The sequence below is a fragment of the Euleptes europaea genome, chromosome 9 (assembly GCF_029931775.1).
Source record: "Euleptes europaea isolate rEulEur1 chromosome 9, rEulEur1.hap1, whole genome shotgun sequence".
Taxonomy (NCBI): domain Eukaryota; kingdom Metazoa; phylum Chordata; class Lepidosauria; order Squamata; family Sphaerodactylidae; genus Euleptes; species Euleptes europaea.
The window spans coordinates 50,610,522-50,623,721 of record NC_079320.1 but is presented as its reverse complement, the minus strand read 5'-3'; the positions used below and the strand labels follow the sequence as shown (position 1 = coordinate 50,623,721).

General features: G+C 45.0%; 1 protein-coding gene across 2 annotated transcripts in view; it reads right to left on the bottom strand.

Moving 5' to 3' along the window:
* The window catches only part of KLHL2 (kelch like family member 2), a 47,930-nt gene extending 35,247 nt beyond the window's left edge, over positions 1-12,683 (bottom strand). The window contains exons 1-4 of one of the 2 annotated variants that reach the window (XM_056855952.1): positions 12,516-12,683; positions 8,278-8,403; positions 3,428-3,534; positions 1,244-1,365 (exon numbers count right to left, since the gene is read on the bottom strand). In XM_056855952.1, coding sequence (XP_056711930.1) covers positions 1,244-1,365; positions 3,428-3,534; positions 8,278-8,403; positions 12,516-12,544 — 384 coding nt within the window. In that variant the 5' untranslated portion in view covers positions 12,545-12,683. Of the gene's footprint in view, positions 1-1,243; positions 1,391-3,427; positions 3,535-8,277; positions 8,404-12,515 lie in introns of those variants that run through there. The other variant, XM_056855951.1, reaches the window with a different exon arrangement.
* Positions 12,684-13,200: the final 517 nt, after the last annotated feature.

Below are 13,200 nucleotides of genomic sequence, written 5' to 3'. Positions count from 1 at the left end.
CATCTCTTCCATACAGGGACAGAACTTTAGTTCTCCCATTGTTGGTGCAGCTGCAGATAGAAGGCAGCAGAAATGGGGCTTCCCCATTGCAGGTTTTCCCACAATTTCCCTGCCCCTAATCCCCCAGAAATGGCCAGTGCCCTCCCTGGGACAACAGGGCTTTTTTTTTTTTTTTTTTTAAACTAGCACTAGAATATCATTATACCATTGCACCAATAGGTGCAGCAGTTTATTTTGATTCCCAGCTTTCTTTCTCTCCCCCCACCCCCCGGTTAGGCACTGAAATCGAAGTTGTTTGTTTGGACATCCACACATCATCCCCTAATCATCCACTATCCACATTTTCCTCTTTGTTCTGAAATTTCCCAGATCTAGTATGATACGATCTTTTGGAAAAAAGACGACCGTCAAAGTGTGTTTGCATATTTTGTGGACCCAAAGGTGCATGTTATTGCAAGTCCTGCCCAAACTGGCAACCTTTTCCTTTTATCTGCCCCCTACAGTTGTCATTCCCCCACACATACACAAGGGCTCTTCAAAAAACAAATGAAACACCGTAATAGCCATAATGCCACAGATTTATTTTTTTTCAAAAGCCCCAAGAAGCTCTCTGGTGGTGCAGGGAAACTAAAGGGTCTGCAGGGGAAACGTGCAGGGGAAACAGCTCTTAGTATGCTCCATGGCTGCTGCGAATGAGTTACACAGAAAATAACTGCCATGTAGAAACAGCCAAAGATCACCTTCTCCACTTTTTGTGAGTTCAAGTAGTTTTGGAACTTGGGCCAAGAGGGCTGTTCAGCAGAAACCGCATCACACAAGACCCTAAGCAGACACCAGTCATTTTCTCCTTCCACAAAGGACGTCAGAGCAGCACACACAAGCTTCTTTCTTGAGATTGCCCTTTGGCTATGAACCTTCCCAGATGTGTTGCATGATCAAATATTAATAACCATTTATCCTTGACCGCACCAATGTTTCACACGACCCTTTCAAACTATTACGTGTCAAGCAAAAAATCCTGAGAACGACCAAACAGAAGGCAAGCTGTGTGTTATCAACCGTTTCGAACTAGTGAAAAAAGTGCTAGATCACGTGAATTCTATTAAAGTGACACTCTCTCTTATGACTAATATACTAAAAATAAGTTTCATTACCCTCACAAAAGAAAAAAAACATCACTTTCTTGTTTTTTTGTGTCATTATGCATACCATTATAGGATGAGCTGACAATCCTCCCACTCACCTGTACATTTTCTTCTGTAACCTGAATTTCAGCAGTGTAAACATATTCAATGAGCATCTTTAGGGTCCAGCCATCCACTTCCTTTATTCGAACTCTCTTTGCTTGACTTTCACTCATTTCACCTACGATATACATGGTTGTATAGTTCTGTTAATTTAGAGAGACACTGACATCAACATATTTAATACATCGCAGGCGGCTTTTTACTGGATAGCAAATGAAACTTCAGTTCCCCTGTTTCCTCCAAGAGAGTATACTCTACAACATAATGCTATGTGAATTAGAATGCAACTTCTAAGAATGCAGGCTTGCCTAATAAGGATCATGCAGGACTGGAAAGATGCTTTGAATTCAAAAAAGCAAGTGTCAAAATTCGTTACAATCCTGCTCCGAACTGCCTAAACCTTTTTAAAAATTTGGGTGCCAATATCAAACTCCTACGCAGCCAGGATTTTTCCAGACCTAGAATTCTTAGTGATTACAGAACTCAACATGTAACATCGATACGAATCGCAAAAAAGCAAAGATGCAAACCAAACATATTCTTAAGAACACAAGTACAACCGTAACAGGGCACAAGCAAGTTTAACGCATTTTCAAGCAACGCCAGTTGAAACTGTCCTAGAAAATTTCACCACCGAACGAGGATTAATATTAGCAGCATTTGACTCATCATCCCTCAAAACAATTTCACCTCCATCCAGAAGAGACGGGAAACATGGCACGAGCTTGTGGAGGCTGGAACACTGATTATGAAGACCATCTGCAGTGCCAGCACGCATGTTTACTGAAGAGGATTCAGAACAATTCCCCAGCAGCAGAAAAGCCAGCACCTTTCAGATTACAGAAGGTTGTCTGATGTGTAGGGCTTTGTTTAGAGCAAAGTGGGGGGGGGGGGAATCCCCCATACCCAGTCTTTCCAACACATTGCAAGGCAGAGATAGTAGCTACCTATCTTATCCTTACACTCAAGTGCCAGCAAGATGCCAGGATTACTAGAGCAACAGAAATGCTGGTAACCCACTCCAGTAGTTCACTGCTTCTCAGACATCCCACTGCTCCTCAGCTGGCGCCTAATTCCCCACACTTCATTTCTATCTGAGAACCCATGTTCACCTCAAGCTGCGACACTTCTGCCTGTAAAATCAACTGAGCGTTGCCTCACAGCACACCACAGGCAGAGCAGAAAAATAAGTGACCACAGGTTAAAGGGAGACTGGAGCCATTAGGAAAATAGTCCAGCTACGCTCTCAGCCAGTCACAGCAGTAGCAGCTTCGCCAATACTTAATATATTGAACACTGAGAAAAGAAACCACAAGGCAATATTTCCTCAGAGAGTCGCACGGCCAGTATGGTGCAGTGGTTAGAATGTCAGACTAGGATGTGAAAGACCCAGGTTTGAATCCCCACTCTGTCATGGAAGCTTGCTGGGTGACCTCGGGCCAGTCACTCTGCGTAACCTACCTCGCAGGGTTGTTCTTTCAAAAATACAGTGAGGGGGGAACTAGGTGGTAAGCCACTTTGGGTCCCTCTTGGGGAGAAAAGCAGGGTATAAATATCTAAATACACACATACTGAAAACTAAAGCAACATACGGTAGTTAATATTTTCCTAAGGAGAAGCTGAACATTTATATGCTAAAGAGTGATGTCTACAAAAAGGAACTTGACCTAGGAGACAACTGGCCTTAGAAATTTGCAAAGCAAAAAGAGGCCAGCTGGCATGAGAAACTTATGGCAAGACACACAGTCCAGCTGCCATCTGAAGTTATGCAAAGGACAGTAAAATGTGTATTCCAGCCATGACATGCCAAAAGCATTAAGTCCTTCATGACTGTGATAAGCATAACATTGTCAGTCTATAAACGTGGTTACTGGTGTCTCAATACTTCTTTCTTACTTTTTTATCACCCCGCTATAGTCTTTTGACCTTCTCCATCTTAGTAACTCATGGGGGCATGCTTTCTTCACTGACAGCAACATTTTAAGTTGTAACTTGCATGCCTGAATGAACCATCGCAGATCAAATTGTTCACGTAATCGATACCAACTCTCCCATTCAACAATACCCACTATCATATGTACCAGCCCCAAAATTAATATTGAAGAAAAACCTGGGGATGGCTTGTCTCTTTCAAAAAAATTTATTTCAGTTCTGTAACAAATGATTTAAAAATGGGGTACCTGTAAACATGGCGTGGAAGTACGGACTGCAAGCTGCTAGCACAACTCTATGAGCTGCAATTTCCATATCTTCAGCTACTATTGTCACATCACACAGCAAGTTTTGACTACACAGGGAAAGAGCAGAAAAACAGACGTTGTAAAAGAGACAAACACTCCACAAGATGGCAAACGTACTAATTATTCTTCTCAAGTCTTCAGGTTTGGAATGCTCACTTTATATTTCAAAAAGCACAGCCCTTATCCAGTTTAATACAGGCTAATGTCTGGGAGTGATTTTGCTAAAGCCCATTAACAAAGAATTTCCCTATCTTGAGCCTGGTTAAAACAAGCAGAGGACAGCCAAAGCATGTAAGCAGATCAACAATGCAATTCCAGGCAGAGTCTGTTGAAGTTAATGGGCTTAGAAAGATGTAACTCTGCTGAAGGTTGCACCATAAGATGTCTACTGTTCCCCTTGTCCCCAATACAGTGACATTACTGAGCCTGTACTTGATCCTAGTTTTATTGAGCATTATTTGTTCCCTAAGAACTTGGGCTCCTCCTGGAAATTCATTTCCAGTCTTTGCTGGATCTCTCATGCAAAGTTATTTCTTTACACAACCCCCCCCCCCAGAAATTCTGGGGGAAACTGAAGTATATGCAATACTTACGTTCCTATCAAACCTAAACTTCTTTTACCGATTTAACATAAAACGCATCATTTATAACTTAGCATACAAAATTGGACTGTTTTATATAGGTGGACATCAAGTTACACTTTATAACTTTATAACGCTGAAAACACTGAACTGTTTAATAATATATTATTATACGTTATAGTTTGTTGCCAAAGCTACTTTACATTTAAATAAAAAATTCTAAGTTATGTATATGTGCATAGTATACATAGACAATCATCTAATGCTGTAGACTGAAATTTGTATGCAACATATGCTACATAGTTCAAGCTAAAAACTTGTCTTTCATTTTATTCAAACCCAAAGGGGGGGGGAGAGTGGCTTTTAAAAAAATTCACCAAAATTTTCCAAAGGGAAAATGGAAAATCTTCTCTAACTTTTCATGCCATACATTTTGAGTGAGAAAAACCTTGTTTTAAGAAGCATTTAATTCATTCTAAAAGAAAAAAATGTTTCATAAGAGGTTTTTTCAGTGTTCCACAGTTTCCCAATTTTGCTGATGGAAAGAACATGAATAAGAGTCCAGAGGGGGGAATTTCCTGCAAAAAAAATTATTCTCGCCCCCCCCCCCCCCGCCTTTCATATCTGTAGTCAAGTGTACCTTTCCTGGTCTTAAACTCACAAATGATACTCACCTACCTCACCTCTGAAGGCAGAGGCACAGGCAGCAGGGCCCGCAAGAAAGATCTTAACTGGCAGATTGTACTATACAGGAGGAAACATTCTTTCAAGTACCAGGGCCCCAAGCTGCTTAGGACCTTATTGCTAAGAACCAGCACTTTCAATTGTACCTGGAAACAGATAGGCAGCCAGCGCAGATTTTTCTGGAGAAGGGGGATACAATTCCTGCATCCTGCCTCTGACAGCAGCCTGACTTCTACATTTTGGCCCAGCTGACATTTCCAGACCCTTCTAAAAGTCACAAAGAGTACATTACAGTTATCTAACTTGAATGTGATCAGTATACGGATCACTGTGATGCTGATGATGATAAAAGGCACTTTGTGCCACAGAGCATGACAACTGAAAGCGGGAATGCAGTAGCATCCTCAAGCTACAAACCTGTCACCTGCAGGAGGAGTGTAATGCCCTCCAAGACAGGCTGACTCCTTAAGAGCAATGAATTTTGAACCCCAAAAATTATAACTGTAGAATCAAAATAACAACTCCCAAGTACTCAAACATCTTTCCAGATTTAAAGATAAAACACTGAAAGGCGTTATCATCCAAGAGGCACCTGTGGTATCTTGGCAAACAATTTGCTATTAAAGATGCACAGCCAAAATCTCACAGGGTTGGATCCCACAGATCAGAACAGTCTTTTGCCAGAAGTTAGAAAAACAAATCCGTGGGATCCAACCAACTGTTTCTATGGCTCTTTTCCATAAAATGTATGGTTTATGTACACAGAGACACACACACAGCACTTCTGTTCATACAAAAACGAACCCTCAGCATGCAAGAGACTTCGGCGCATTCCTGTCCTGAGCAGAGCTGCCCTCTTCTATGTCCGTTGATTTAATGGATTTAGAAAGTTCTAACTCTGCTTTATACTGCACAGCTAAGACATCGTGATGGGTGCAAAAGAAAACACCTTGCTCCCTTGGCTTTCAAAGCACCCACATTGTCTCAAATGGCCTATCCAACCTCATAATGCACATATGGGTTCCAAGACAGGTCACTGGAGAACCAAAGCAGATAGACAGCAAGTCACCCAAGGTCACAATGAGTTAAAGGCAGAAGTGGGTCTTGAACTTGAATTTCCCAAACACAAGTTCAATGCACTGGGCGCTGAAACAGGACCATGCATACTCCCACAGCCTCAACCATTCCCCTCCACAATTTACGCAGTGCTAGTTTGCATAGCGTCATTTGAAGCAAGAGAAATCAGTTCTCCAAGTATGTTCACAGCCGCAAGCATTACAGAGGAAATTGTAAGACAAACAGCATAATCACATACAACATAGATGAGTATCAATGAATCAAAATTACCACTCTATTTAAACAAAGATAAGCCACCAAGATTCAATTACTTATGCCTAAAAATTGTAGTAGTAAACATGCAGTTTATTGCAATGCATTTAAAGAGGCCACTGAAGTGTACCGAGTTTCCCTCAAGACTTAACCGTAAGAGATATCTAGATGAATAGGGTCAAATAATGCAGAACAGAACACTATGTCACTTAATTTTGCTGAGAGAAGGCCTGGAAGGCTACACGCTGTAAGCAGTCTATGTACAAAATAACCAGTGATGCTTAATTAGTGGTTTCCATCAGAATTAACCCCTTACCTACAACACATACACCCTACTTTATAAGAAACTCCACATAAGACAATAGTTCTTCAGGCAGTCAGCCAACTCTGAGATATATCAAAGGTATCGAATGCACCAACAAGGGTTTCCATACCTCATAACGTCACCTCCAAAAATCACTTTCTATTATTACATGCACCGCAGACGGAGGGTATACAATTCCAGTCCTAGAACAAAGACAGGGGGGACCACTCCCGAAGACAGCAAACCACTGGGTGACCACAGAATGGGGGCAATTTCATGTGGAGTTCAGAACACCTTCTTGAAAAAAAGAACCAGATGTTTTCCAAATCAATATAAGTAAGTGGAAGAACAGTAGAAGGCAGTGCTGAACCCTTCCTCAAAAGAGCTCAGAGCAGTGCTCTTGGTAGTTCTCACAACAACCCCACACTCACGTTTAAATCGAGAGTGTGAACGGCCCAAGATCAGTGAGCTCCATGGCGAAGCACAGCAAAGGAAAAGCAATCTGAAACAATCTGAAAGAAGAGAGGGCCAGAGAAAACAGAAGACGCATTCAGCACTCCACTTCTGCCAACTGCTTTTCTGTATGAAATCTCCCTACACCACCATTTAGTTGTACAAGTATTTGATAGCAATCCACATTTGAAGACATGGGCCTTTCACTAACGCACGTAGTTCAAAGACAGGAGTGTTTCTCTAGATCAGCGGTGGCGAACCTATGGCACGCGTGCCAGAGGGGGCATGCAAAGCCCTCTCTGTGGGCACGCGCGCCGTCACCCCAGCAGATATAGAGAGTTGCAAATCCAAGGCAAAACCTCCCATGCGTTTTGGCCATTTGGTCCCTCCCTTCGCCCGCTAGCTGCGCTAAGACCCTGCATGATCCGCCCGGGCCTGCATTCCGCCTTCCTTTCCCCCCTGCTTCCCGGAGCCTCCCGATGGGCCTCCAAGCGGCCGAGCGGCTCCGGAGCAGCAGCAGCAGGCGGCGGCGGGCATGGAGTGGCGAATCCGGGGGCTACTGCTGCTGCTGGCTGGCTCGCAGTACGAGAAGTACAGCTTCCGCGGCTTCCCAGTGGCCGAGCTGCTGCCGCACGCCTATGCCTACACACCGAAGCAGTACGAGGGCGAGGGCTGGAAGGAGAGCGTCCAAGCCCTGGAGGCCAGCCTGCGACAGTGAGGCTCACTGCCCCCAGGAGTGCGGCGGCGAGGCGCCGGGGGAGCCCTGGCTCGGGGAGCTGACCTTTGGAGAGCCGGGCCCCGGTGCCGCTCCAGACAAGGGGATGGCTGAGTTGGAGGTCTTCCGGCGCATCCTGTGGTGCGCCTCCTGCCTGCGGCGCTGCAAGTGCGGCCTGCCCATCTTCCAGCTCCGCTACCCACCGTCCGAGACCCTGCGCGACTTCCAGTGACGCACCCCTTACCTGTACCTGCACTACGCGCTCTATAAGGTGAGGGGCGCGCCCCCCGGATACCATCCGGCCGTGTGATCCTGTGCAGAGCGACTCCGCTAGTCAGGATGTTAATGTATGAGTTGTTTTTTTCTAAACTAAAACCTCAGTATTCAGGTTAAATTGCCATGTTGGCACTTTGCGATAAATAAGTGGGTTTTGGGTTGCAGTTTGGGCACCTGGTCTCTAAAAGGTTCGCCATCACTACACTAGATGCTTCTCAAGCTTCCACATGCATGGTTTTACAGCAAGTTTCTTTCAAGGGAAAAATAGCACTTTATAAGTAGAAGAGATTCTCCAGGTCCTTGCTTGTCTTATAACTTTCAGATCCAATGGAATTTAGTTTCAAGTAGGACAATAGCCTAGATTTGATAGAATGTAGATTCTGTCTCTTGCACAAGCTTTTCAAAAGCCAGTATCCACACAACCTGTTTAGGAAGGATTAAGTATTACCTTCTTAATTCATTCATAACTTTGAAAGCTTTCTTCATATGCCAGGGGTTCACTGTAACAGGACAGTGCTTTTCAGTATTATCATCTTTCAAATCCAGAGGCTTCTGATGGCACAGCTTGGTACATCTGCAAATAAGAAAGGCTCATTCAGTAATTGCCCATTTGAGATCTTATCACCACCAACACAGGCATACAGTTCAATTCTTATAATTCTATAACATGGACTGCTGCAAGAAATTAAGCTGAGCAAAGTGTACTTTCAAAGCTTTACTGAGATTATTCCCTAACCTCTGACACAACACAAAACAAAAGACACAGAAGCAATATTGATTTACCCATGGACAGGCCCGAAAGATCTTACGGCTAATTAAAGTACTTGTAGGAGATCAAAATAACAGTACCAATTAGAGGGGACCATACTGATGGATGTTCTCTTGAAACACAGACACAGCATGGAAACATTTAACTTAAGACACAGTTTTTAGCCAGAAGTGCAACCTAGTCCTAGACCAACCTGCATTTGTTCATAATTGCTATAGCTAAAGCATGCCCATCACTAGCCCTTTTCAGTTGTTACAATTAACCACACATAAGAGAATACCATGCACAGCATGATCCTCCCGCTAACATGGGGTTACCATGTTGTGTTAACATCGCAACATGCAAATTTTCCTTCTTTGGTACATATGGCTGGAAAACCCAGATTTGAGGGTACTCATTCCCATGTACTGCAGCTAGAATATACATGTGCTTCACTATTTGTGGCAACTGTGTGTGTTGAAAAGGATCGGGCCATGTGCAATCCCCCCTTACATGTGGTTGATCATAACTGAAAAAAGTTACCGTGCTAGTATACGATTTCATAGCCATTCATTCCATCCCTCCTCCTCACTCAAGATGGGGAGTTACAAAGAAGTTATATTTTCTTAAAGTCATTACATTTCAAAGAAAAATAATTTTTTTGGGAGGGGCAGGAGGTGACCCCAGGAACTGGCCACAAATTTAAGCTGGTAAATTGGATCTAGCCAGCTTTTCTGCTGGTGAGAAAGAACGGAGGGATCCTCTTTAATCTAATACAAAAAATTAGGCTGGGGAAGATGGGACCTGAAGTGATGTGGGGTGGGAGGCTGCAGTAAAAGAAGAACTGAGAAATGCGGTTGGATCAGACCCACCAGCTGCTGTGGAAATGTGTCAGTATCAACAGTAAGGCTGACTGCAAAATAAGCTGAAAGCATCTTTGACAAAATGAATACAGATACAATGAATACAGATAAATAGAAGGAGCAACATGTGGATCAAATTGATAAAGGGAAAGGAAATAGCAGCCAGTTTTATTAGGCATTATTTCCTACACATCACACTCATCATTCATACTGGCTCTTTCCAAGGAAACAGCCTGTCTATGTTACCAACTTTGTTGTGTTCTTCCATTGCTTGAAATCTAGCTTCTTTCTCCCTTCTTATGCTTTTTAGGCTTGCCCTTATCGGGTAGACTGTGGTGCAGTTCTACCAGGCACCCTAAAAACAACGCCTAATGATAAAAGTCTGTGTCCAGCTTGCCATCACTTTCCTCACTTCCACTTCTAAATGCACATCCAACACCTTGTTTTCCATCATTCTACTGATGCGGGGGGATAAGACCACAGGATCCTCAGCACATGCTGCCCTTTAACTTCTGCTGATTAACTGTTAAATAATGGCTTTCTAAGCAAAATGGGCATCACAATGTCCAGATGCAGACGGCGGACCCCAAGCAGCATATTTCATCTACCTAAACCTAAATGTGGCAAGGGGGATTTGAAAGAAAAGAGCATTCTGTAGGCATGCAGGCAGTACATTAGTCAAATACCAAAGAACGGCATCTGTTGAACAGCTGCCACCTCCAATTTCATACCTTTCACAGCTCATGACAGGGACTGCCAGATAACACTATCTCCTTCCATAACACACTCCAGCTTCCACCACAACTTCATTTCTCAGATCGTTAATGTTCCTCTTGTGTTTGCTATTCTAGGAATCGAGCCTGAGAAATAAGTTGTTGGGCAGTTTTTCTGAAACTTGATGGTTATAAAGGCAATCACCAGTACTAACCTATCTCCCTCACCACCGTGATATTTGGTTCTGAGGAAACAAGGGCAGTGGAAGATAGCTGCTGCCATTTTTAAAATCTTTAGACAGGGTAACCGCTAACTACGCAGCTTGGAGATTTGGAACGGGCAAGGCCTGCAAAGTTTAGAAGTACATATATATCTAGTAACATGTATACCTCTTTGTTTCTGCTTTGAGCTTGGTAATTGTTTTAGAAGCCTCAACTCATGGGACATGAACACATGCATATTTAAGCATTTCCCATCATGTACCAGTCCATATTACAAAGCTGTCCTTCATAGAAGATACTGATCAACAAGCAAAGGGGGGCAGCTTTCCCTCTGGTCACTGTGCTCAATTCTTGAACATGTTCCAATATACCACGTCTTCCTAACTACCACAGAAAGGACTCTAGAGAAATTTTAACATGCCCCGGGGTGGACAAGTCATATGATTCTTCACCCTATGGAGTTTTATTATTACCTACCACCTCTTTTCCCCAGCAGGGCCATTACTTGAAGCAACATTTATTACGTGGAACAGCCAATCTTAACAACTGAACTTAGTTGCTTATATGTTGTTCTCCAGTTGTCTCCACACACACCCTGAAATCATGGAGGTGCATGCATGCTGCATCCCCCACCTCATCCCAGCTCCCTCTCAAATTGCTTCTCTCCACATCACTGAGAAAACCGCAAAAACCCCCCCCCAAGCTGTATTTTCCCCTAAAGGCTGGGCCTAACACCTAAGAAAAGTAGCAGATATCCTCCAAAGCATACTCTCAAAGAAGAGGCAGAATACCCGGTTTTGAAAATGTCCATGAGGCTGAGAATCCTAGCTAACAGAACTCGCCTGCCATGTGCCTTTCTTTTTTACATTTGCATTTGAAAATTCATGTTTTTGTCTGCTAGAATCTGTCAAGCATTTAGCTTTCCCAGCGCTCCCCAACTATTCACAAGTGAGCCTGGAAAGAGCAAAAGGGAAGACATGCAAGACCTCAACTAGAGGCAAGCAATCCCTATCTCTTCCAGCACCTCAGTCCAATACGGATGTAAGGTACAAACTCAAATCACATAATACAGATTGAGTACCCTGGAGTAATTCTTCAGCTGCCAACCTGGCATTCTTGCTAGAAAGACGTTAACAGAAAACATTCATTTCCCTACATGCTTATTAAGTGAAGTTTGGGGCAGGGATGAGAGTTATTCCATATTATAAAGTGAAAATGTTTATGTGAAATCAGGCTGTAACTCTAACAGGCCAAGATCTTCCTTTCTGCACATTATGCAGCACTGAGCACACACTGACAGTAGAAGATGACTATATTATTAGTTAGTCCAGCCATGCTCAGAAGATAAGTAATCAACAGAATACAATGAATGAATTAACGCCCGCTCTTTGATGCTCACCTCTTGCCAACCTGTCCCATGGGTGACTTTACAACTGACAAAGCCTGTTCAAGAACAGGGCACACGTATGGATTGCGATCAAGGGAGGAAAAAAAACCATACAAAGAGGAAGACGCCACCACACCTAGCATTACAACTGTAAACTACAGACAATACAGGGCAAGGATCAACTCCAGAAGCTGTCTGGAAAACCCAGAAGTCTGTCCTAGTACAACAGCACCTCTGACCACATACAGAGTGCACTTCAACCTTTAGTGAGTCACTACAGAACTCAGGAGCAGCCCTTCCAGTGCATATATGCAGGCCCAGCGCTACCATTAAGGCGAACTAGGCGGTCGCCTAGGGAGCAGACCTCAGAGGGGTGCCGGACTGTCCTGAGGGGAACAGTTTTAAACAGATTAGTTTCTTGGGGGGGGGGGGAAGGCAACTGACCATTTTTATTTTAAGTACTACAACAGTACAATGGAAAATAATTCATTGTAACGTCTTATGAAAAGTTTTGTCGGAATGCACCAGGCTTTCAATTTTTTCCTTACAAGACATCTGTTTTTGAAAATTGGTTCGCAATTGCGGGGGGGGGGGGCACAAGTAGCTAGCCTTGCCTAGGGCGCACCCAAAAAAAAAAAAGACTGGCACCGGCCCTGCGTAGATGGGCAGCCTGCACATGCTCAGAGGCGCGGGAGCCACCGCCGCCTGTGGACTGGAGGCCTGCCTGAACCCGCCCCCTCGGCCGGCGCTCACCCCAACGGCTGCAGCAGCAGCATCTCCATCGCGGCTCCTGCGCTCGGGCTGCTCCCTCCGTAGAACGCCGGCACCGAACGCCGGCGCCAGCACCATTCCAGCCGCGAACGCTGCGACTCCGCCGGCAGAACGCCCCGCGAGGCACCACTCGCCCGGCCGGACGCGCCCGGCCTCCCCGCTCCGGCCGGCGACGAGCTCCACGCGCGCGCCACCGCCGGACGCTGCTCCGGACGCTGCTCCTGCCGCCGATAGCCACGCGCTACCACCAGCCTCAGCCCGCCGCTTCCGGGGTGCAGGCAGGCGGACCGAAGCCGCTTCTCTCGTGCAGCCGGAGGAAGGCGAGGAGGAGGGTGATGTCAGCACGCAACTGCGGGGGGGAGGAGGAGGAGGAGTGCTCCTGCGCGCGCCCCCTCGCCCCTGCGTGGCCCACCCGGCGTGCGCGGGGGCCGTCAGCAAGCGCGGCAGCTGGAGTTGGGGGTGCTTCCTGCACAGGGGGAGAGGGGGGCGTCGGGGGAGGGAAGATCGGCTCGCCCGTCTGGAAAATTTAGGGGGCGGGACCCGATCTGAGACAGCAGGGTAGACTTCCCCTGACTATGGAAGATCCACTGATTTGGCAATTTTGCAATAATCTCTTCCTTTCTGGAAGATGTATTGGTGTATTAGGACAGCCAGGGACTAGCTTGTT